This window comes from Poecilia formosa, unplaced genomic scaffold, assembly GCF_000485575.1.
Source record: "Poecilia formosa unplaced genomic scaffold, Poecilia_formosa-5.1.2 Scaffold19, whole genome shotgun sequence".
In the NCBI taxonomy this organism is placed as follows: Eukaryota; Metazoa; Chordata; class Actinopteri; order Cyprinodontiformes; family Poeciliidae; genus Poecilia; species Poecilia formosa.
The window spans coordinates 1,901,718-1,927,091 of NW_006799958.1; the positions used below are offsets into that span (position 1 = coordinate 1,901,718).

At 40.5% G+C, this 25,374-nt stretch overlaps 1 protein-coding gene across 8 annotated transcripts in view; it reads left to right on the forward strand.

The window, feature by feature from the left end:
* The window catches only part of usp9 (ubiquitin specific peptidase 9), a 41,238-nt gene extending 16,384 nt beyond the window's left edge, over window positions 1–24,854 (forward strand). For 2 of the 8 annotated variants that reach the window (XM_016669019.1, XM_007547208.2), the window contains exons 14-48: window positions 382–420; window positions 1,714–1,847; window positions 2,363–2,453; window positions 2,705–2,818; window positions 2,976–3,204; window positions 4,650–4,745; window positions 4,860–5,071; window positions 5,247–5,487; window positions 5,571–5,720; window positions 5,884–6,004; window positions 6,126–6,256; window positions 7,011–7,289; window positions 7,424–7,549; window positions 7,714–7,851; window positions 7,959–8,125; window positions 8,883–8,991; window positions 9,087–9,233; window positions 9,337–9,483; window positions 9,572–9,779; window positions 9,874–10,094; window positions 10,984–11,171; window positions 11,827–12,000; window positions 12,090–12,231; window positions 13,123–13,879; window positions 15,765–15,888; window positions 15,985–16,210; window positions 16,315–16,444; window positions 16,539–16,724; window positions 17,481–17,701; window positions 17,831–17,919; window positions 18,390–18,546; window positions 18,694–18,906; window positions 20,568–20,597; window positions 21,743–21,841; window positions 22,613–24,854. In XM_016669019.1, the coding sequence (XP_016524505.1) occupies window positions 382–420; window positions 1,714–1,847; window positions 2,363–2,453; window positions 2,705–2,818; window positions 2,976–3,204; window positions 4,650–4,745; window positions 4,860–5,071; window positions 5,247–5,487; window positions 5,571–5,720; window positions 5,884–6,004; window positions 6,126–6,256; window positions 7,011–7,289; window positions 7,424–7,549; window positions 7,714–7,851; window positions 7,959–8,125; window positions 8,883–8,991; window positions 9,087–9,233; window positions 9,337–9,483; window positions 9,572–9,779; window positions 9,874–10,094; window positions 10,984–11,171; window positions 11,827–12,000; window positions 12,090–12,231; window positions 13,123–13,879; window positions 15,765–15,888; window positions 15,985–16,210; window positions 16,315–16,444; window positions 16,539–16,724; window positions 17,481–17,701; window positions 17,831–17,919; window positions 18,390–18,546; window positions 18,694–18,906; window positions 20,568–20,597; window positions 21,743–21,841; window positions 22,613–22,885 (6,109 nt within the window). In that variant the 3' untranslated portion in view covers window positions 22,886–24,854. The remainder of the gene's footprint in view (window positions 1–381; window positions 421–1,713; window positions 1,848–2,362; window positions 2,454–2,704; window positions 2,819–2,975; window positions 3,205–4,649; window positions 4,746–4,859; window positions 5,072–5,246; window positions 5,488–5,570; window positions 5,721–5,883; window positions 6,005–6,125; window positions 6,257–7,010; window positions 7,290–7,423; window positions 7,550–7,713; window positions 7,852–7,958; window positions 8,126–8,882; window positions 8,992–9,086; window positions 9,234–9,336; window positions 9,484–9,571; window positions 9,780–9,873; window positions 10,095–10,983; window positions 11,172–11,826; window positions 12,001–12,089; window positions 12,232–13,122; window positions 13,880–15,764; window positions 15,889–15,984; window positions 16,211–16,314; window positions 16,445–16,538; window positions 16,725–17,480; window positions 17,702–17,830; window positions 17,920–18,389; window positions 18,547–18,693; window positions 18,907–20,567; window positions 20,598–21,742; window positions 21,842–22,612) is intronic. The other 6 variants (XM_007547209.2, XM_007547210.2, XM_007547212.2 and 3 more) reach the window with 6 other exon arrangements.
* Window positions 24,855–25,374: the final 520 nt, after the last annotated feature.

The window sequence follows — 25,374 nt, forward strand, 5'->3', positions numbered from 1 at the left end:
TTTACTTTTTCTTGGTAAAATGTCAGATTCAGACTGCAGTTAATTTTTATTAATAACATAAGCCTTCACAGCTTTTGATTGCTAAATTTCTAGCAATCAGATTGAATTATTCTAACATTATTTTGAGTAGTAGTCCTCTATGCCAGGGATTAAGCTTGTTACACAGAGTAAACATTAGTCAGCTTTCTGTCTTTTACTTGTGGTGTTGAAGCTTTTTTTTTTTTTGTGAGCAGTGGTGGTCCAAAAGGGCAGAAGTAATTAATCATCATAAAGTTGGACGTTGGCTAATAATGTGCATCAGTCTAATTGTTTTTGAAGTACTAAAACACTATTTTAGTCACTGTAGAAACTATGTAGCAGACATGCCTGTTGTTTTTCCAGAAAGAAAATGCCAATTAACATACAAACGAACTTAGTGAGGTAAGTTTTTATGCTAATTCTAGGGTTCTCTCTGTTTCTTTTTTTTTTTTTTTTTTTTTTTTTGCGTCAAGCCTCACTTTCTCTTTGAGAAGTTTACAACGTAAACTACATCAAACGTCAATCTTTGCCACAAATCAGCTTAAATGGTTCTTTTCCGGGTTTCATCTCAAATGACTATTTATACATTTATGGGTTGAAATTGGGGTTAGTCAAAAACTCAAAAAGTTGGATGAGTTATAACTTAAGATACATAACTCCATCTACTTTTTTTTTTACTTATACCTCAGGTTTTTTCAAGTTGTTGATCAGGTTAAAGTGCTTTTTTTAGTGCTTTCTCACGAAATCATGCAGTCTGAAATTTCCCAGTGGAGGTTAAAATAAACACTGAAACAAGTAATATGTTGTTTTTTTTAAGGGGAAGTCCTCAAAATTTCTTATCAGTTCTGTTCTAAAAGTATCAAAGCATCAGTGACTTGAAGGACCAGGTTTCATATGTTTAAATGGAAAATATGATTATTAAGTCAAAGAAAACCAATGCATGTGTGCATTAGATTATCTGGCAGCAAAGATTCTCAGTTTAGTGAGCCTTTATGTTCAGTTTTGTCGTAATCAAGTGTGAGCTGTAGCTCATACAGATAATAGTCGACACAGTTTTCTGTTGTTTATTAAAATGTCCTTTGAGATGAAGCCCTACTTTTCCTCCGGCCAGTTCTTTTCACTTCAAATCATTCAATGCAGCGTATCGGGGAAATTTCATGCCTTGGATCCATGTTTTCAGTTTCCTGAAGTATCTCTTTTATTGCATTATTTGCGTCAACGCTTTTTTTTTATAGAGCTGAAGTCTATAAATGTGACTGCCGGAAAAACTGCACAATCTGACAGCATGCACAACAGTATGTGCAATTGAATTATAACTTGAGAGGGGAAAAAATTTACGTTCGCAAGTTTAGATTATGATTATATTTTAGAAACAAGATTATGATTATATTTTAGAAACAACTGCCTGAATTAAAGGCTTGTGTGTGTGCGGAAACGAGGCAAGAAATTTCCTTTACCGATACAACCGCTCTTCTGGTTAAACACACAAAATATACACAAACATCTCCCAAAAGAGATTTTCTTTTTATTACACACTGTACCAAATGAGAAATCAAGGTGCAGCGTTTTTATTAATCAGGTTACACGTAAAGTTTTTAAACTCAACTCCACTGTTTCTCCATGTTTTCTGCCTTTCTCGCCCTTTTGTTTGTCTCTATATGTCAAACATTCCTCCTCTTCCTTGTTCCATTTCAGTCAAACGCAGAGAAGCCCTCATGTGTTTTACCGCCACGACCTGATCAACCAGCTGCAGCACAACCACGCTCTGGTCACCCTGGTGGCTGAGAATCTCTCAGCCTACATGGAGACAATGAGGCAGCTGTCCAAAGGTAGCTAAAGACTTCGATTTTGTAGTTGGAGAAAACTGATCCCATAGGACAGAATTTAAATGAAGACGTTTTCCTTTCTAAATTAGGGGCAAAAGATTATTATAGACTTTAACAATCTTGTAGCAGTAGAAAATACAAAGTATTCATCTTTAAGTAACCAGTCTTTTGGCTTGCTTGTGCAAGGTCCACGTCTATTCCGTGACTTCTTAAAAGTCATTGTGGTTGATGTGCATTTGACTTTTTTGCTGCGCCCAAATCTGCTTTTAATGTATTTACCAAACTTGGCTAAGTACAGGAAGCATTTTTAAAGAAAGAGTGACCTAAACCCTGTTTTTATTACCCGGAATTGACCAAATGTTCTATTTGACATTTTATGTCAATTGAGACATTAAAAAAAAAAAAATTAAAACTGGATGTCTTGGCCCATGTAACAAAAAGTTTGGACATCCCTGTTGCAGGGTGTACGGTCTGCAGTCTGATTTGTTGTGTGTGTGTGTGTGTGTGTCCCTTTTCAGAAGAACAAGCAGAGTTTGACCCTCAAACAGTCAGACCGGGAAGCCGCTACAGTCACGTCCAGGAAGTACAGGAGCGGCTTAATTTTCTGAGGTACGTCCTTTCCTTTCCTACGTCTAAAAATTAATTTTACCCACTTAAAAATTAGGCTAACATGCGTAATCTAAAATGTTAAATACAAATTGCTAAAATTAGGCATAGTTGGTTGCCAAAGGTTTGCTACAAAATTGATTCTGCAACCAATGTGTCTAATCGAGGACTGTTTTCTTCCGTCAAAAAGTTGTCGTGGACTTCAGCCTTCAGGGAATTGTTGCCCCACTGCAGCTTTTGTCTCTTCTTTCCAGGTTCCTATTAAAAGACGGACAGCTGTGGCTGTGTGCTCCTCAGGCGAAGCAGATCTGGAAGTGTCTAGCTGAGAACGCTGTGTTTCTGTGCGACCGCGAGGCCTGCTTCAAATGGTACAGCTTTACTCAGACCTCCTCGCTTTTGGCTTTTGCTACGTTTGTCCATCCTGGGCTTCTCTCTCTCTCTCTTTCTCTCTCTCACTCTCACTTTCACTCTCACTCACACACACACTAACTAACTAACTTCTATTGTTTATTTCTATTTTAAAAGGTACTCAAAGCTGATGGGGGACGAGCCAGACCTGGACCCAGACATCAACAAGGACTTCTTTGAGAACAATGTGCTACAGTTAGATCCGTCGCTTCTGACAGAGAACGGCATGAAGTGCTTCGAGAGGTTCTTCAAGGCCGTCAACTGCAGGGAGGGCAAGCTGGTAGCGAAACGCAGGGCCTACATGATGGACGACCTGGAACTAATCGGCTTGGACTACTTGTGGAGGGTGAGGAGAGTAGCTGCAGCAATTACAGATGAATGCTTCCGCATTTATTTCTATCAAATAAGTGATTAATGTTACAGTTGTGTCATCACTTCTGTCCCTAAAGCTAATGCACAATGTCTGTTTGACAAATTTCCGAAACTTTGAACAGATGTGAACTTTGAGGATACTCAGCGGTCTGTACAGTCTGCTCAGAAATGGTTTCAGTGCACTTTTGTTTTCTTGTTTTAAAGCATTGAAGCTGCTTAATTAGCTGAAAGGAATTCAAGGTTTACGATGAAAATAGTAGATTTTTGCTTTTATCCATAGAAACTCAATAGTTGTAGGAGTGACAATCTACAATGCGAAATTCACACGATTAAGATTTAAACTCGGAGTAAATCCTGAAGAAAAGAAGAACTGTAGGTGATCTATCACTGTAGGTGATGGGGTGATTTGTGCCACCGCACAGCCTCTGAATGGGGTGTGCATTCAGAGGCTGCACACCGCAGCATTGTTTGCTTCACGCTATACTGCAGGATTTTTCTCACAGTGCACAGTCATTTGGGTCTGTCACAGTTTATTTTTTACCGTTGAGTAGGAGCATCGGGACATTTCCAGGTCATGAGACGATGCTCTGAATGATAATTGGTTTCACAAAGACAAAATAAGACAGGCTTTGTTTTAAATTTTGTTTTAGGCAGATCAGGAATCTTTTTTTCTTTTCTTTTTTTTGTGAAATATTTTTTTAAAAAAAAATTGAGAATCTGCAATCGGTACAATTATTTCAGCACAGGTTTGTGTGATCCACAAATTGCAGGTTTCTTGCTCGTCAGTCATCGGTTGTCCGAATGCCAAAAAGCAATAATTTTTAAAACCTGAATAAATATTTAATACATGTAAAAAGGTTTTAAACTAAGACTGAGAAACAGCCTTTTTTTTGTGGTGGCTACAAAATAAGTGCTAACTTCAGCATTATCAGCTATTTGTTTGCTAGTTTTAGCATTCTCTGTGTTTACAGTGCTTGTATCTCGTTTGTCACTGTAGGTTTTTTTTTCCCCCACCACCAAGTACCCATAATGCTTCGACACAAACAACTTCCAGGTGGTTGAGGTTTCTTCAGTGACAAGTGTTGACACCCGGCCCTATTAGCAGTCGGTAGCAATCAACTCTCAACTGAAGAGCAGCTGCATTATTTCCTTGTAAATAAAAGTTTATTACAAGGATATGGGGCATCAGCTTAAAGCAGTTACTTTCATATTTGAGACTCATAATAGCTTGCGCTTATTTCACCATAATCATCCTGACAGACTGGTTTCGAGTTTGACACAGGTCCCGCTTCTACAAATATTGTCGTGTTTAGTATTGTAACCTGCCGAGCCATGAAATCTCTTCACGCTTAGTCAGTTGCAAATCTTCTTATTCCAGGCAAAGATTTATTAATTTCCTCCTTCCCGCTTCTCATCCAGGTGGTGATTCAAGGAAGTGACGACATTGCAAACCGAGCCATAGACCTGCTGAAAGAAATCTACACCAATCTCGGACCAAAACTGCAAGTCAACCAGGTACTGAGTCTACTTCTTCGTGCTATGTGCAAAAAAGCATTTAGAGCTCATAATGTTTGGTAGTCAGGTATTTATTATTTATTCCCCCCCCTCTCCCATCGCCTCTCTCTTCAGGTTGAGATTCATGAAGATTTCATCCAGTCTTGTTTTGACCGTCTGAAGGCGTCCTATGACACCCTGTGTGTGTTAGATGGAGACAAAGACAGCATTAACTGTGCTCGGCAGGAGGCCATCCGCATGGTGCGGGTTCTCACTGTGCTTAAGGAATACATTAATGAGTGCGACAGCGACTACCATGAGGAGAGGACTATACTGCCTATGTCAAGGTACAATCATTAAATTGTCATTTTATTCCTCTTTGGTCTGTTTGTAGCTCTGTGGTCAGAAAATGTTGAGAATACACTCAAGTTTGTTTTTTTTTTGTTGTTTTACTCTTTGTTCAGCTTCTTGCATCATTATAAAATGTTCCGTTGAAACCTCTTTGTCTCCTTTGTTGTGCAGAGCTTTCCGGGGCAAGCATATCACACTGATCGTCCGTTTCCCGAACCAAGGACGTCAGGTGGATGATTTAGACATCTGGTCACACACCAATGACACCATCGGTTCGGTCCGGCGGGGAATCTTAAACAGGATAAAGGCCAACGCCGCACACACGAAGATTGAGCTGTTTATTGGTGGGGAGGTTGTTGATCCTGCTGATGACAGGAAGCTGATTGGACAGCTTAATTTGAAGGACAAAACGGTGTGTGTGTGTGTGTGTGCGCGTGCAACTCAAACTCTTAACTCCTTAAGCGCCGTTAACTAAACCTTGTTTTCATTATGCAGCTGATCACAGCCAAGCTCACCCAGGTGAGTGCCAACATGCCCTCAAGCCCAGACAGCTCATCCGACTCATCCACTGGCTCTCCTGGTAACCACGGAAACCACTACAGTGATGGGCCCAACCCAGAAGTTGAGAGCTGTCTTCCTGGTGTGGTAAGTTAACAAGCATGGGCTCTATTAAATGTTCAAATAGCACAACTATCTCTACTGTTTAGCTATCGCACTTCAACGTCGGCTGTGTTGAAACTTTAATATCCTTTTAAAACAGAAACGATGCAAACATAAATAACACGAGACCCTTCGCTCTGATTTCTAGATTATGTCGCTACACCCGCGCTACATCTCCTTCCTGTGGCAAGTAGCCGACCTCGGGTGCAACCTCAACATGCCTCAACTAAGAGATGGAGCTCGAGTTCTCATGAAGCTCATGCCTCCAGGTAAATAACACACCCTGATGCGGAGAGTTATTTCCGCATTTTAGTCTGATGTGAACTTTGTAAATACGTCGCACACAGTTTTATTTCCTTGACCAATTTCATGCTTTTTCTGTACACACAGATAACACCACAGTGGAGAATCTTAGAGCTGTGTGTTTGGACCACGCCAAGCTCGGAGAGAACAGTCTGAGTCCGTCACTGGACTCGCGTTTCTTCGGCCCATCACCTTCACAAGTGCTCTACCTCATTGAGGTAAGGCTCTGTGTACTTTTGGGTGACAAAATGCTAGAGATATACCCTCCATCTAAGTTTTGTGAATTCTTTCTGATTGTCAAAAACCTGTAACCTGCTGATACCTAATTAGTCAATTCCAGTTTCTCTAAGAATGAAAAGGTACAAGAGCTATGCTCCATATGTTCTTCTAAGGCGTTCATCACTGAACATTGAGAGGATGGTTGCTGTAGAGCCACTAAATATTTAGAAAGTCACAATCATTACAGATTTTGCCATTTAAAATGTTTTAGGCATGTTATGTCGGCGTACATTTCCTAAAGTACATAGTAACTTAGCTTACCTCTAGGATTTCCAAAATATTGCCAACTTTTCTCGATCAAGCAAACTCTGACAGACGGAGGTTACACTGAAATTTTGGAAGGATGAAATAATGACTGACCTCATCTAAAACCTCACTGATACTGCAAATGGCTAACTTTGACTCTTCATCCCTCAGTAACAACTTATATACTGAAGAGTGTTAATTTTACTGCAATCTGCTTAGATATGTTGCATTCACAAATAGGGAAAATATCTTGGTTTTAACCAGCATGTCACCAGTTACAGAGCTAAAGCCAATTTATTTTTGTTCAAGTTATTACAAATCACTATACCCGCTCTCCCTACTTTCCCACATTTGCTCCTTCTTACTGTTAGCAAACTGCTGTTATATTTCTTATTTTTCAAAATGAAGATATCTAAGTTTAGGTTTCTCTGCCTGTTCTTGCTGCAGGTTGTGTATGCTTTGCTGATGCCAGCTAGTGCCACTCTGGGTGAGGATGCTAGTGACTTCCAGTACAACTTCCTGAAGAGTGGCGGTCTGCCACTGGTGCTAAGCATGCTCACCAGGAACAACTTCCTCCCGTCCGCGGACATGGAGACGCGGCGAGGCGCTTACCTCAATGCCCTGAAGATCGCCAAGCTCCTCCTCACTGCGGTCGGCTTCGGCCATGTGAAGGCCGTGGCCGAGGCCTGCCAACCCAACGCTGACGGAAATATTCCCGTCTCTCCGGTTAGACCCCGCTTTCTTTCTTTGTGAACAGACAAACCAGTTGAACCGGTTCCTGGGTTGTTTACCTGCTGCGGCCTTGACATGTCTATTTCTGTTTAATTAATTTATTTTTTTTCTTTCGTGACTGTGTGCAGATAAATCAGGCGACTCACGACCAGGCGCTGGTTCTTCAAAGTGCCCTGCAAAACATTCCCAACCCTGCCTCTGAATGTATGTTGCGCAATGTAGCTATCCGCCTGGCCCAGCAGATTTCTGATGAGGTAAAGGACACTTTACATTAACTGACTTTTACTTCCTTTATTTAGTGTCTTACGGCATTTTAATCACTGAATTTAATAGTTTCTGAAATCTAGTTTGTTTGTAAAAAGGAGAGTGTTAAAAACAATATTAATAATGGATTCAATGGAACTGTATTTTTCATCAGAATTTCTTCCAGGCATCGAAGTACATCCCAGACATTTGCGTGATCCGAGCAGTGCAGAAAATCGTGTGGGCATCGGGCTGCGGCACGGTGCAGCTGGTGTTTAGCAATAATGATGAAATCAGTAAAATATACGAGAAGGTAAGATTTTATGCAAAATGAAGCTAATTTTCAAAGAACTTAACTGTGTATGTTGTATCTTGAAATTAAGCACAACTTTGTTTTTTTGTTTTTTTTCTTCCTTATAGACTAATGCAGCCAAGGAGCCGGATGGAGAAGATGAGCAGGTGTGCTGTGAGGCTTTGGAGGTGATGACTCTGTGTTTTGCCCTCATGCCTACGGCTCTCGACACGCTCAGTAAGGAGAAGGCTTGGCAGACCTTCATCATAGACTTGTTGCTACACTGCCACAGCAAGTAAGCGCTTCAGTTTGCACATTAAATTCATATTAATTTCCAGTTTGAGTTAAATTATTATATTTTAAAAAAAGAGTCTTAATTTGTCGCTTTGAGCTTATAAAATAAAATATGAACTTATTTAATTGTGTGGGTACATTTGTCACATGAGGTACAGTAATGAGGTGAAAATGCCTGTTTGAGCCCCTGCATATAGCAGGGCTGCAACTAACTATTATTCTAGTAATTGCATATTCTATTGATTATTTTGAGAGATACAAATTTAATTTAACCAATCAGGTCTTTGTATTACAATATTAAAAATACAATAAAAATGCAATCATTTGCAATTAACGAAATACTTCTTGTATCAATGTGTGAAAAGCTCAGACTTGTCTGCTTGACTTAACATGAAAACAGTGTAGTGCTGATCTGGTGATAAATCTTTTTCTTGATTAGCCAATTAATTATTGGACAGCAAAAATGTGCTTTAGTTTTTTTTTTTCTTCTTCTTTTTACAGAATTTGAACCAGGTTAAGCTAAAGAATTTTATGCTTTGAGGAGTTTTTAGAGGACATATGATTTTTTTTATTATTTATCTTAAATACAAAATGTTTAAATTTTTTGTACAGTTAGTCTATATCCTCCACTTAATGACTAATTGATTACTAAATTAGTTGGCAATTATCTCAATAATTGATTCATCACAATTGGTACAATTAATCGTTTCAGCCCTATTCGTAATTATGATTCTGACGTTTAAATCTCCTTCAAACAGGTCCGTGCGTCAGATGGCCCAAGAGCAGTTTTTCCTAATGGCAACTAGGTGCTGCATGGGGCACCGGCCTCTTCTTTTCTTCATCACCCTCCTCTTCACAGTGCTCGGGGTAAGTGGCTACACAGATTGCGATTGTACGCCAAGCGTTCATCTGACCTCATTTGCTGGGGGGTTCACTCATCCTGTTGTTAACTCTCCGTCCAGAGCACAGCCAAAGAGCGAGCCAAACACGCAGGGGACTACTTCACGTTGCTCCGACATCTGCTCAACTACGCCTACAACAGTAACATCAACCTGCCAAACGCCGAGGTGCTGCTCAACAACGAGATCGACTGGCTCAAACGAATACGGGTGAGGTTCATACTTTGGCCGGATTCTCTTTTGCTCTTGAAATCTCAGTTGCAGTTTAGAGGATGTGGTCTTGCTTGAGGTCAAACATAATTTCATTCATCAGGATGAGGTTAAGAGGACAGGAGAAACCGGTGTGGAAGAAACCATCTTGGAGGGCCACCTTGGTGTCACCAAAGAGCTTCTGGCCTTCCAGACGCCTGAAAAGAAATACTACATTGGCTGTGAGAAGGGAGGAGCAAATCTCATTAAGGTACATGAAGACTTTAAAAAAAAAAAAAAAAATCCTTTTTTACCAGTTTACTCTGATCGCTTATATTTCTTCCTCTCTTTTTAATTAGGAGCTGATCGACGACTTCATCTTCCCAGCATCTAATGTTTACCTGCAGTACATGAAGAGTGGGGAGTTCCCCACTGAGCAGGCCATCCCAGTGTGTAGCACACCTGCATCCATCAACGCCGGCTTTGAACTCCTGGTGGCGCTAGCAGTCGGCTGCGTCCGCAACCTCAAACAAATAGTCGACACCCTAACTGACATGTACTACCTGGGTAGGGAGACGTTTCAGTGACAGGTTCACAAGCAGCAGCCACGTAATTTATCGCTTTGCGTTAAATCGAGTTTTCCTCCCGCCTCCACATTCAGGTTGTGAGACACTGACAGAGTGGGAGTACCTGCCTCCCGTGGGACCACGCCCTAACAAAGGCTTTGTTGGCCTGAAGAACGCCGGTGCTACTTGCTATATGAACTCCGTTATCCAGCAGCTTTACATGATCCCTCCGATCCGCAACGGCATCTTGGCAATCGAGGGTACGGGCACTGAAGTGGACGATGACATGTCTGGTGACGAGAAACAGGAAAATGAGGTACTGGAAATAATGTGTGAGAAGTCTGTGTGGGGTGCAATCAAAGGGTCTGCTCATTTCTGTCAAATGCAGGGAATGACCAACAATGTCGTCTCACTTATAGACATCTTTGTCATTATTTTGGGTAAACCTACCTGTACAGTGGTCTGAAATGCAGTAGGTAGCAAGTTAATGACCATCCTTGTTTCTCTGCAGGCTGCAAATCAACATGTAAATTCATGTCCTCTCTGTAGCTCAAAGCACATCTTGTCATGATCTGTACTTGTTATTGTGGATTTTGATTGAACTTTTAAATTGTTGCCAAATTAAATAAAAAGAAAATACAAATTGGGCGTAACTCATTCGGCAAATGTCTCCCTTTTAGTGCATTCACTCTAAAGGGGAGAGTTAATGCATTTAAGTTAAGCCAAAAACCACCTGCAGCGAGTGTAAAACGTTTTTGGGAAATTGAGGAAGTTATTAAAATGTTTCCTGTTGTGGCTTTTGTAATGCAACACTTCAAAATGCACATAAAAAAAAAAAAAACAATAACACGCCTACTGATTGGGGCAAAAGCCTCAAGTTTACATAAAAGTAGAATCTAGAGCAAGCATAGAGCCATGCATTTGCTAGTAAAAAGTCTCCACAGAAACAAATGTGTAACAGCTCAGCTCTCTCATATGCAGCGAAGTGTCACAACACTATCTTTGCATAAATTGGTCCCAAAAATCAGTTTTTAAGAGCCAATTCTTCCAAATCAAGTGGCGAGCTGCTCTCAGTTCAAGTTAATGATGTGAGAAACGGCATTAGCACCGCTGGAGTTTCTCCCAAACTTTTAACGACTAATGAATTCACTTGTTTGCACTCATGACAGGTTTGGTTTGTTACAATTTGGATTTTGCTTCCACAGAGTAACGTAGACCCTCGTGATGAAGTTTTCAGCTACCACCACCAGTTTGATGACAAACCCTCCAGTAAATCAGAGGACAGGAAGGAGTACAACATCGGGGTGCTGCGTCACCTACAGGTCATCTTCGGTCACCTGGCTGCATCCAGGCTGCAGTACTACGTCCCAAGAGGCTTCTGGAAACAGTTCAGGTATTTTAAAGATTTTTCATACTTCGATGGGGGTATGCATCATTTCCTTTTGGGAAAAATAATGTTAGAAAAAATTTGGTGTTTAAGAATTTTCCAGGTTTGGATTATGTAATTACATTTTTTTTAATGCTGTGAAATCAAAGCCAACTTTTTGTGCGTTTAAAATGGGTCATAGCTAGACTGAGAATGCACACTTCTGATTTAAACTCTGAAGTACGCAGAAACAGAAGTATTTTTGTCTTCACAAACGTTTCGGTTAGTTGTGTTCATCTCTATGTTTGTGTCAGTCTGGGTGGATCACAAGTGACGCTCGCCAAAGATGAGCAGCAATGTAGAGTCTTAAAGTTTTTAGAAGCTTATGGACAAAGGAAATAATTACTGTGTTATATTTTGATAAACTTGTAAAAACTCTAATAAGACAAGATATTTTATTTAGAGTTGTATTAAGAATGTGCTTTCTCTTTTCACACTTCTTGTGCTGCCAGTTGTTAAATTCAGATTTTATCCAAAATCTGAATTTTAAGATTTTGGATAAAATCTTAAAATTTTATCCAAAATCTGTGCTGGCATAGAAAGAAATTTCATGAAATGAAAAATCTGCTGAAACCATGTCTGTTGACTTCTGTCGATTTTTCTTTTTTCTTTTTTTTTTTAGATTATGGGGGGAGCCAGTAAATTTGAGGGAGCAGCACGACGCTTTGGAGTTCTTCAACTCTTTGGTGGACAGTTTGGACGAAGCTCTGAAAGCTTTGGGTCACCCTCCCATGCTCAGCAAGGTGCTGGGAGGATCCTTTGCTGACCAAAAGATTTGTCAAGGGTGTCCCCATAGGTGAGCCCTAGCTGAATGTGCTTAGTCACTTTAATAACAATAAAAATAATGTTGAATTTGTTTCTGATTAATAACGATTCTACCGTCAGATATGAGTGTGAGGAGTCATTTACAACATTAAACGTGGACATTAGAAACCACCAGAACTTGTTGGACTCAATGGAACAATATGTTAAAGGAGATCTGCTTGAAGGAGCCAATGCCTACCACTGTGAGAAATGTAATAAGAAGGTAAGACTATAGAGCTTCTTTAAATTGTCACAACAACCGCATGGAAGGTTTAAAACTAGATCTAGAACGATTAATCGTGATTGGTTGTTGAAATAATCGTCAATTAATTTAGTAATCAGTTAATCATTGTAACTGGAGTATACAAACTCTAAAAAAGGACAATTTTCTGAAAGAACAACATATTCAGAGCAGCATTCAAGTCAAAACTGTACAAAAATAGATGTATTTATGTGATATACATTCGTTATCTGTAAACCTGTCCTTCCCATAACTCCTCAGTTGGCAGGTTTAGCTTCACCTGGTTCAATTTCTATAATAAAATACATTTAAAAAAAAAAAGTCTCATGTTAAGCACCTTTTGCTATTCAGTTATTAATCAGTTCATCCAGAAAATAACCAATAGACCATGTTGGGCAGAAAAGGCTGAGCTTTTCACATGTTGATGTTGGAAGGATACAGATTAATTATTTGCTATAAAAGTTCAAGCAATCACTAATGGAATCGTGGTGTTGCATTATAGGCAATAACATTTTTCTCAAAAAATTGAGTTATTGATTAGATTTTTTTAAACATGTACTTCAAAAATTGTATAAAAATGCTCCAGTGAATTTTTTAACCCAGTTGATGGATTAATCGTCGAAGATAATCAGTAGAATAATCTATTACTAGGATAATTGTTTGGATGAGGAATTGAATTAGCTGTTTGCATTTTCATGCATTTCTGTTGTTGTATAAACAAGGCTTAATGGATTATCCGCAGAATGTACCAATCTTTTTTTATTTGATTGTCAAATAAAATCAATAGAATAACCGATTAGTATAATAATCGTTAGTCGCTGCCCAAGTGAGATTTCTAAATTCCCCTTGATTTTTTTATTTTTATTTTTTCAGGTGGACACAGTGAAGCGTCTACTGATCAAGAAGCTGCCGCCTGTCCTGGCCATCCAGCTGAAGCGCTTCGACTACGACTGGGAGAGGGAGTGCGCCATCAAGTTTAACGACTACTTTGAGTTCCCGCGGGAGCTGGACATGGAGCCGTACACGGTAGCGGGCGTGGCCAAGCTGGAGGGCGACGACGTGAACCCGGAGAACCAGGTGATCCAACAGAACGAGCCGTCCGAACCCACGCCGCCGGGCAGCTCCAAGTACCGTCTGGTGGGAGTGCTGGTTCACTCGGGCCAGGCGAGCGGCGGACACTACTACTCCTACATAATCCAGCGGAACGGGGGCGACGGCGAGAAGAACCGCTGGTACAAGTTCGACGACGGCGACGTGACGGAGTGCAAGATGGACGACGAGGAGGAGATGAAGAACCAGTGCTTCGGGGGAGAGTACATGGGCGAGGTGTTCGACCACATGATGAAGCGGATGTCGTATCGGAGGCAGAAGCGATGGTGGAACGCCTACATCCTGTTCTACGAGCGTATGGACTCGCTGGACAAGGACAGCGAACTTGTCAAATATATCTCAGAGCTGAGCTTGTCCTCCACCAAGCCCCATCAGGTCAAGATGCCGAGCGTCATCGAGTGCAGCGTTCGCAAGCAGAACGTCCAGTTCATGCACAACCGAATGCAATACAGCCTGGAATATTTCCAGTTCATTAAGAAACTTCTGACCTGTAACAGTGTCTATTTAAACCCTCCTCCAGGTATGCACCTTGTTTTCTGTTTTATTTCTTTATTTAATCTGTGAAAAGTACAAAACACTTGCCAGAACCTAGATTGTAAATAACGTATTTCTTCTGTCTTTTTTTGTGTGTGTGACACTTGAATGTTTCAGATCATCATACGAAATCAAAAAGCATATTTTCAAAAATTTATTTTATTTACTGCAGGATAAAAATCTCTCCACCACCAAACTGGCCCTGTGTGAAAATGTAATAGCCTCCTAATCCTAACAATTGGATTTGCCTGTCTCGGCAATAACACTCACCATAAAGCCAAGCTGCATCTCATTCTCATCAATGACTTTCTGATAGATAGCAGAGTTTATTGTCGTGCAGTTGTTTTCACCATGCAGCCCTTCAATAGATGCACTTCTTTCCCAGTTTCTCTTTTTTTTTATTGTGAAATCACAAACGCTTGACCCTAACTGGGGCAAGTGAGGCTTCAGATGAGGATAAGTCATTGATGCGCTGTTAGACGAGCGACTTGCCCACTGTTCTACGTCTCTTTCCAATTTATGGATAATGGCTCACATTGTCTTAAAGCCTTGGAAACAAATGAAAACCTTTTGAAACTACACTACATTTACACTTGCTATCTTTGTCTTTGACATTAGAACTAGTTTGATCTGAAACATCCAAGTGTGAGTGGAGAAAAAGCAAAAACAGAAAAGGTGTGTGCAAGTGGTATTTACATTTTCACACCGTCCCACATTTAAATGACATGAATAACTTTGGTTAGCAATCTTTTTTTTTACACTTGAAACATAAACTGTGTGGAAAAAGTTGGCTGCTGCTTGAAGAAATGTTTGAAAAACTACAGCTAATAGTTGCTATTTGTACGTTTTTGTTCCACTTTTACTCCAATTATTTCCCTGAATCAAATCCCTCTTCATATTATTAGTTTTCCCCCCTTTGATCTTTTGAGCACCGGTTAATTCCACATCATGTCTCTGTGCGTTTAGATTTCACTAATCTTCCATCTTTGCGTTTTAAAAATGACAGTTGAAAACCGATCTTAATATCCAGCATTATTCTGGATCAAAGGGTAGTTTATAATGCTCTGAATTACACTGCCTTTCTAATATTTGTATGAAGTGTATTTTTAACACCAGAGCTCTGCAATTATTTACTTAAAAATGGGAATTATTAAAACCATCATTGCAGAAGCTTTTTGTAACAAAGACGGCACATTCCTGATTTTTATAGAGGCCAGAGGAAGGGAAGGGAGCTTCTCATTGCCCCTCCCAACCTGTTGCTGCACACTTCTGATCAGCAGTCAAGATGAAGGCTGCCATGCTTTTTTTTTTTTTTTCCTTCTTTTTCCATCACTTAAAACTTATGTATGTTTGGAAAAGTATTAGTCATGAAGAGCAGTTTTTGGCAACAAACTGCAAGTCGGCTGAACAGACTGGATATCCTGCTCATTTCAGCATGTTAGATTTCCAGTGTTAAATTATAAGGAGCAGAACAGCAATAATTCAAAACAAAACAAAACATGAATGGCCTTATTTTGTTGAGATTCTGGTATCATAACAATCTCACACTGGGCCAGACCGGTGTCTTTTTTTTTTTTTTTAACAGTTTCATAGGAAATGGCTATAAAATACTGATAACTGTCTTTATGTTGTAAAAGTGATACAGGAAACGTAGCTAAATATGCAATTCACATAGCAAGTCAAACATTTTCCTTGTTTGGTTCTAAAAACATCAAAAATAACTATTTTCGGTTCTGTGTTTGGGGTTAGGAAAACAAGGGAGACGCTCCTTTTTTTTTTTTTTGTTCATGAGAGGATTTATGCTGCAATGAAGTAAGCAAAGTGCGTCGCTCAGCACTTTTTCAGCCTTTTATTGCTTTCTTTCATCTCAGGACAAGACCACCTTCTGCCAGAGGCAGAGGAGATTGCTATGATCAGTGCTCAGCTGGCTGCTCGGTTCCTCTTCAGCACAGGTTTTCACACCAAGAAATTAGTACGGGGTCCTGCCAGTGACTGGTCAGTTTTGTTTGCTATTTAATTTAAAAAAAAAGGGCGGGGGGGATTTGCTCTTGTCCAGAAAGCATGATTGCTCTTTTCTTTTTCTCTGTTTAGGTATGACGCCCTCTGCATCCTGCTGAGACACAGTAAGAATGTACGCTATTGGTTTGCACACAATGTTCTCTTTGCTTACCCCAATCGCTTCTCCGAGTACTTGCTCGAGTGTCCGAGCGCAGAGGTCCGTGGGGCGTTTTCAAAGCTCATAGTCTTCATCGCTCACTTTTCCCTGCAAGACGGGCCATGCCCCTCACCCACAGCCTCGCCAGGACCCTCCACTCAGGTTGGTGTGGATTTTATGGGTTCAGCGGTTTCAGAAATAGACTCCACCCCAAACCCCCTCTCTGACTGTTCTGTTGACTGTTGTTTTTTTCCTTCGTACATCAGGGCTGTGATAATCTCAGCCTTAGTGACCATCTATTGAGAGCCGTACTCAACCTGCTCAGAAGAGAGGTTTCTGAACATGGCCGCCACCTCCAGCAGTACTTCAACCTCTTTGTCATGTATGCCAATCTGGGTAAGCAGCAAACTGATCTCCCATTAGTTATTTTGAGCTGCAAGTGCTGTTTTTGATTTTCATCTCGACTCTTTGGTTCTTCAACCACACACAGGCCTGGCAGAGAAGACTCAGCTGCTGAAGCTAAATGTTCCCGCCACCTTCATGTTAGTTGCTCTGGACGAGGGTCCCGGCCCTCCCATTAAGTACCAGTATGCTGAGCTGGGCAAGCTCTACACTGTGGTCTCCCAGCTTGTCCGCTGCTGCGACGTCTCCTCTCGTATGCAGTCCTCAATCAATGGTAGGTGGGACTTTGGTCGTCTTACTTTTTTTCTTCTTTTTTTTTAATGAAAGTATCTAGAGTATTCTAAATTAGGGCTGAAGTGATTAATCATGTTTAATGCAAATAATCACAATTAATCTATTATTAAAATAATTGTCAACTAATTTAGTAATCGATTAATCGTTAACTGGGGTATAAAGACTCTTAAAAAGTCAATTTGCTGAGAGAACACAATGAGAACAGTAATTAAGCTAAAACTGTACAATATATTTATATATGCATTTTACATTTAACATAAAAAACAAACCTTTGTCTGTAAACATGTTAAACAAACCTTTGTCTGTAAACATGTTCTACCCAGAAAACTCCTCAATTGGCAGTTTTTGCTTCAACTGGTTAAAATTTTAGGAGAAAACAAAATCCTTTTTTAAGCACATTTTGCATCCAGTTATTAATGAGTTGATGCAAAAAATAAACACCAGATCAGCCCAACACTATTGTCATGTCGAGCAGAAAGGGTTGAGCTCTACACATGTTGTGACTAAAGGATTACTGATGCTGCATTTTAGGCAATACACTGTTTATTTTATATTATCTTTTTAATTAGCTGAATCATTTCTTGTTTTGCAATTTTTTGCATTTCTAATATTGTTAAATGAAAGATCTGCACAACGTGCCAATCTTTATTTTTCAGTGATTTTTGATAATCAATTACTAAAATGACCGTCTCTTGCAGCCCTACTCTAAATGCACTACTACTCCGTATTTTACCAGGTAATCCTCCTCTTCCCAACCCGTACGGGGACACCAACCTGACGGCTCCTGTCATGCCGGTGCAGCAGCTGGTGGCAGAGATTCTGTTTGTGCGGACGAGTTACGTGAAGAAGATCATTGAGGACTGCAGCAACTCGGAGGAGACGGTGAAGCTGCTTCGCTTCTGCTGCTGGGAGAACCCTCAGTTTTCCTCCACTGTGCTCAGTGAACTGCTCTGGCAGGTAAACATCCTCTTTCAACAAGCCGGGTCGCTGAAATGTTTGTTACTGATAGTTGTTCAGACTCAGTTTGAAAATACTTTATTAATCCCAAAGGCAAGACTGTAACAATAACCTGTGTTTTGTTCGCAGGTGGCATATTCCTACACCTATGAGCTGAGGCCTTACCTTGACTTGTTGCTACAAATCTTACTCATCGAGGACTCCTGGCAAACGCACAGGTCAGATTGACTGTCGTAAATTGTATCCATATACCTTGAACCTTTTCATATTTTGTCATATTACAGCCAGTAACATCAACGTATTTTTGTGAATTTTATGTTGGAGCGGAGTTGCACCTTTCATCAGGACAATAACGCTAAGCACGCAACCATAGCTAAAACTCGAGAAAATTTTAAGAAAGTTTTAAGACTACAGAAAATTAAAAATTTTAAAATTAAAAATTAAAACTCAAGAAAAAAATAGCATGCCACACCATTCAACTTTTTCTTTGTAAAACAACTTAAAAGCCATGAGTCATTTATACACTGACGTGTCGATTCACATACATTGAATTCTAGGCTTGTTTTGTGACAAACTATACAGAAGTTAAAGTGTAATGTTTGTTTTTCAAGGCCCTGAACAAGTTGTATTTTCTTTTTGTCTGGTCATCGTCTTTAACTTTGCACTTTTTTTGTGTGTTCATATTAAGGATCCACAATGTGCTGAAAGGCATCCCTGATGACAGAGACGGGCTATTTGACACCATTCAGCGCTCGAAAAACCACTACCAGAAACGGGCCTATCAGTGCATCAAGTGCATGGTGGCCCTCTTTAGCAACTGCTCTGTGGCTTATCAGATCCTGCAGGTAATCACGCTAACGTATACAGCTCTGATGCTACATTCAGTCAACTACTGGTTGGCACAGGCTTGTCGTTTAAGTGTAGTTCAATTTTATTTAGCCTGTCAACAAAATCAGGAAGCCTGTAGCTGACTTGCGTTTGTACTCTTACAGAGCAATGGCGACTTGAAGCGAAAGTGGACATGGGCAGTGGAGTGGTTAGGGGACGAGCTGGAGAGGCGACCATACACAGGAAACCCCCAGTACACGTACAACAACTGGTCCCCTCCAGTTCAGAGCAACGAGACCTCCAATGGATATTTTCTTGAGCGCTCCCACAGTGCACGCATGACACTGGCCAAGGCTTGTGAACTCTGTCCTGAAGAGGTAACGGCATTTACAGATCACCCCTAATACCCACAGTTAATACCACACTGACCTAATCATGTAGCTGTAAATGATACAGTTGATCCCAAAGTGATGCATACCCCTAGCAGATTTAGATTTAAAACTAGATTCATCTTAGAAATTGTAATTATTTTAGAAGAAATGAGACACAGAAATGAATGAATGAATTTGTTTACATTTTAATAAGAGGCAAAATTATCTAAATATTGCTCAATAATCTGTGGGGAAAAAAATCATTAGCACTTTTTAGCAATCAAAACTTTCTCGTAGTTGCTGGTTTTATGACTATTAATGTCTTTCTTGCCTTTAATAGTCATAATCTTCAGCTCTGTTCTCTATTGGATTTTAGTGAAGACTGGCCTGGGTCACTCCAAACACTTTATTACTTCCAGTCTGAAGAAACAATTTGGTAAAATATAACTTTAACCCAAAATCTGCCAGGGGTATGAATAATTGTTGACTTTACTGTATATTTAGAGATGTTGAGGAAAAACTCTTAAAGGGCCTTTTCCACCAACCTGGTTCCAGTTCTTAACTGGTGCTAGAGCTCAACAACTGCTAACCCTGGACCAATTTGCTGCTGGGCTAGAGGAGAAAAACGCTTTCATTAAGAGCTCCATGTTTAAAACCGTGGAGCGCAGTCTAGGTTTTGTCAGATTTAAAACCAAAACACAAGTAAAAAACCCTGCAGTGCACTTTAACTAAAATAAGGGCGTTTTCCAACAGTTAACTTTGGTGTGGATTAAGTAGTTGAGTTTATTGGCTGGCAACTTTTTCAGATTGTTTGGGGGGTTTTTTCATGCAGGGAAAACTCCAATGAGACTGAAATTTGTCACTACAAACGACATGAAAACGTTAAATCTGTTTATTGGTCAAACGTATCCGGGGTGGAAAACCAACTGTAAGCACAGGAAGTAGATGCTTCCAATTCTGAAAAGTTAATATTGCTCTTATTCTTGCTGCCATTTCATGCAAAAGTATTAAAAGTTTACTGAATGATTAGTTTCCTCTACAACATCCCATAATGCAACAAATACCTGGATGTGGGAAGGCGCTACATTGGTCAAACTGTCTTTGCCCTTACAGTCCTTCACAAAAGCGGGAAAACAATAAATTGGTTGGTTCTTTATAATGAAACAATGACTTTGCTCTCAGGCTGTGGAAAAGCAAACTGGTTGTTTTACAGAACCAGTTAAGAACTGGCTTTAGCACCGGCCCTTGTTAAGAACTGGAACCTCTTTGGTGGAAAAGGCCTGCAAAAGAAATTTTGTTCGACTGAGTTTGATCACGTCATCTCAGCACAACGACCCATAAAATGACTTACCTTGTTGTTATTGTTGTTTGTGTTGTAGGTATTATTAATATACATGTCAGATTACATGTACTATGCTGTGTTCTTTAACTTTTTAACTGTTTTGTCAATTTTTTGGAGATAAACAAAAATTGAAAATGTAATTTCTAAACCTAAATTCTTCTACGCAAATTGTTTAGTCAGATGAATATGTCTGGTTTTTCGTAGCCGATTTGACCAATAAAACCCCAAATTCTTTATTTCTCACTTCACATGAGCTATTTGTATTTATCATGATGAAAAAAATCCAGTTAAATGACACACTTCTCCTGTAATATTCCATACACAGCTCAAGTGTACTCAGGAAAGCCCAGGGAAGGTCAGTATTCCAGGCAACACGACATAAGGGAAGGAAATTCAACCAAATCTCCCTAAAGATTCAGCAGAGGAACACGGAGTATTGATCAATGTTTAGGCCTCCAAACACATTCAGCAACTGTTCAGATAGTTTTAAGGTTTGCAGTTTAGACTGTCACAATAAAACCCACTTATTCCTAAAACTGCACATCACTTTTCCATCTTCTGTCATATTTTAGACTACTGTGACCTAATATGTTTAGAAAAAGTTTTTATTTGTTATTGCTGAAGGAAGGCTAGGTAGCATCCTGCTCTGTTTAATGGGCGGTAACCAAGCAACCACTGACTGCTGCTACTGTCCACAGACGCATTTAATAAACTACAAAATCACTGAAAAGTTTGTCAGTGATAAATTTGAGATATGCGTTATAGAGAACTACTACACGATGATGATATTTTCAGCTTTTGTTTCTGTTAATTTATGGAAGTCCAAAATGTAGTGTCTCAGAAAATGTTAATATTATGAAACAGCAATGAAGAAAAATGAATTTTACCACAGAAATGTAATTCTATGTATACATATATTCTGGCCTGTACAGTCACAGGGAAAACTTGAGTCATTGACACAATCCTTAGGGTATGAAAGCCACAAAATGAAACTTACTTTTATCATTTTAGAAGATATGTTTTAGTCTTATAGAGCCCTATCTGGAAAAACATATCCTTATGTAAGATTTACTTTTCTGTTTAATTTATGTCAGAAGACAGAGACTGAATTTGACAGTGAAGCTATTATTATGGAGGGTGTAATTCCCATTTAATACAAGAAGTTAGCATCTTCAGTCAAAATTGATTAAGCAAAGCTTGCATTAATCTGTCATTCTTTAACAAGCCAGATACTTCAGCTCAAAAGTAGAAGTAAAAAGTCAACCTGTAGAAATGGTCTGTTGTACGTGCAGCGTAGAGAGGTGCATGTGATCTCTGTCACCTCTATAAATAGAGAGAAGGCTCTTAGCCGTCCACACTGAAACACAATCTAATCTCAGCAAAAACACCAAGGCTTAGTCTGTACTGAGGGCATTGTCCAAATGAACAGGCAGATTCTATTTTTTAATGTAGTGTTGAAACATCCGACTTATCTGACCGGCGGCGATTTTTCTATTCCAGGAGCCAGATGAACAGGAAGCACCTGATGATCAAGACTCGTCTCCACCTGAGGACACCTCTCTGTACCCTCATTCTCCTGGAACCACCCAGTTCCAGCAGGTAGGATACGACCGGACAAACTCCCCCATTGTTCCGTTTTGTTTTTTTTGTTTTGTTTTTTGTTTTTATTATTTAAACTGATGCAAATCAAGCAATGTAGTTTCTGTTCTTTGAAAGCAGAAGAAGGTGGTGTCCGTTTCCTGTAACCGGACTCTTGTGTCCATTGGGCGTTTGGATCCGAGTGCTGACATAACCAAGAGCCTCGGGTTTCTAGTTTGCAGCGATGCAACACCGACGGCTGTGTTTCAGAATAAACCTTTCAGCTCATTTGGAAGGGATCTGCTTTATGATGCCGTTCAGAAACTTTAGTTTTTATCGTGACACAAACATGTTGAGTATGTTTGAGTAAGCACAGTATGCATGCATTTTTCGTCTTAAGATTTAAAAATAATTAACATTTTCTAAAAGTTAGCTCTAAGCTTGCCATATGGTATGTTTTTTTTTTTGTGTGTTTTTTTTTCCAGAAGACCAACAACAGCTTAATGTCTTATTTCTGTTTTAGCATTTAGCAGTTACTGATGTCTTTATATCCGTTTGTGGAAAAAGCGCAGGCTTTTTAAGTGCTATGCAGCTTTATTTCAACCAATCAACAGCAGGCACAGTAGAAGGTGATGTCAGAGATTGACGGCAAACCAGTCAGTCTGAAGCCAGAAAAACTAGGTTTTCTGGTACTTATCAAAATCCATTTCCTGTGAAAATGTTGGTTAAAGATCTGATTTCCGCTAAATAAATGCACATCATGACCGTCTCTCCATCTCTCTTCTCAAACAGAACAACCACCCCCATGGGCAGCCGTACACCGGGCCCGCTGCTCAGCACATGAACAACCCTCAACGTCCCGGCCCCGCTTCCGCCCCGACTCCAGGCCCCACCCAGACTCCAACCCCAGGCCCCGGCCCCGGTACCGCTCCCAGCTCGGGCCCGCGAGCACAGGAGAACTGGGACGGCACCGAGGAGGTGGCCCCGGCACCGGCACCGGCCCCGGCTGCAGCCCCGACTTCCACCTCCACCTCCACCCCAGCGCCCGTCCCTCCCAAGGAGTAACCTCGCCTCCCTCTCTCTTCTGCTGTGCCTCGAGCCTCCGTTGTTCCGCTCACCTTCCTCTCATCCTTCGGTCAACAGTCTCTCTCTCTCTCTCTCTCCCTCTTTCTCTCTCTCTCGCCGGCCCCAAGGCAGGGCAGAGCCGGGCCTCCCGCCATCCCCCGGCCTGTTGGGGGCGCTCTTCCCTGGCCTGGAGCTGCCCGACTGCGCGACAGGGAGGGCGGGGAGGAGGGGGGCCTGCTGGCGACTACAGAGGCGAAGGAGTGGGACAAGAGTTCTAATAAGAGAAACAAAAATTACCCAGAGCTGACGATGCTGATGCGCTTACCTACACGACGAAAAGGTGTAAATAGTATGTTAATGTTTCTGACTGTTCAGATTCCCCCAGTAGCATAACTCGGCGCGGGTTGCTGTTGGGAGACGTTGCAGACGTGGAAAAACAAAATGGATACTATAAATAAGAAAAGAAAAAAAAAAGTCCCAAAAAAGGAAAAACCTCTAAGAAGACGACGACGACTCCTTTGTTTTATCACCCATGCTCAGCAGTAAAGTTTGTTCTACCATCGGACGTTGTCTGGTCATTCAACCGTCGAAGGACTCATTGTTATCATATTCTAATAATTCTACTTGGCGCTCCTTGGCAACCTTACGACCCATGCCAAATCGACTGGCGAGCTGTGGCTGGGGTTTTAGTGTGAGACTGGTTGGGTGGACTTTAACGGTGTTCGGTTGATGTGAAAAAGCAGTGATGCAAACAATTGTTCTAAAACTCATTGCCTTTCTTTTTATTTTGTATTTTTGTTTCTTTTTTTTTCTTTTTTTTTTTTCGTTTGTTCTGGTTCTTACTTCAGACCTTTTTGAAGCTCTAGTTAATATGCTGTAACATTTAGCATGGCTTCTCACCAGAATAGTGTAGCCCAAGGGAAGACTTGTGATCATAACAACCTAAAGCTGTTCTTAATCCAAACCTCCAGAGGGGTGCTGTTTACCCTTTAGGTTTTTCTTTGGTTTTATTTTTCCCTCGTTCTTTTTTCTACTGAACTTCCCCTATCTACAACGAGGGTGACTTTTTTTGTTTTGTTTTTTTGTTCTTTTTGAACCAATGTATAAGTGGCTTTTCAATTGCACATCGTAATCCTCCTACTTCACATTTGGCAGTCAGTTTCGGTGGGTTAGACAGCTTAGCTTTCATCTATAGGAAACCAGAAAAACGAACACATATGCAACAGGATTGCTGCACTGGGCTCTCTGGTGTATTAGACTGTGTGGTTTGCTTCTGTCTCTTCAATAGAGCGTAGTTGTAGACGGACTCGTTTGCCCATCGGCTTCCTCTCTTCCGTGGAGCTGGGTCAGGCTGGGGGACGACGACCCATGACCTCCCTCCCCCTCCTCCTCAACCCCCATCCTCTCCTCGCTCCACTGCGTGAAGCTCCCACAGCAGGGTTTTTTTTTTTTTTTTATTATTATTATTATTATTAGAGGCTGGTTAATCTTGTTGCAACTTGAGCTAACTTGTAATTCTGTAGGAGTAAAAGGTAAACAACATCAGTAAATACTGTATTTAATTGGTAACTTGAATGCGTGTACTTTTTGAATTTTCTCTTTTTTTTCTTTTCTTTTTTTTTGTCTAAAACATACCAAATACTCCTGCAAATGAAAATATTCTGCCCACCGTATTATATTTAAATATTTTGCTCTTATTTTATAGAATTTATTTTGTTGTATTTCACTAAAATAGAATTTGATTTAAGAGGAACATTTTTGTCCTTGTGTTATTTTTAAAGAAGATATTGACTGTACAGAGTTCTGCGCCCTGTTTTTTGCCGACTTTTGTTTTGGCCATGGTGTGACGTTGAATTCTGGAGCTACAGTCGCGATGTGGACTTTCACTTTGTGAGGTTTTTTTGTGCACAGAAATATAACAAAAAAAAAAAGCATTGCGCCCTTAGCAAATAAAGAACATGGAATCTTGCCTCCGTCTTATTTTAATTAATCAGGTTTTCTTGAAGGCGTTTCTGTTCTTAGACTTTCTCTGTTTTTGCTCCCATTAGGCATGGAGTTGGTCTGAGATTCTCTCTAATCTGATGACAATCCTTATGACAATCTTAGAACGTTGGGCGTTCCAAGATTGTCGCTGGTGATTTCGTAACCGATCATCCTGCAGTGTGTTACGGTAGATCGTCGTGGCCGCTCCGATCTAAATCGGGTTTTTTTCCCCCCTGACTGGGAGCTTAACGCAGCCTGTTGAATGTGACAGGTAGCCAATCAGAAAACCCGGATTCTCCGCGATTTCTGAGGGGAAAATACTGAGGGGAATCCCAAACAGCTGACACAGCGCAACCCGAAGTCCAGCAGACATCGGAGATATGTGGAAACATTAATGTTTATTCAACATTTCGTGCAAAGAATATAGAAATGACAAGGGGAGGAGTTGGAGCCAAATTGCTACCGCAGTTGATAAACCCGGTAGGTTTTCAGCTGTTCTTCGTTAA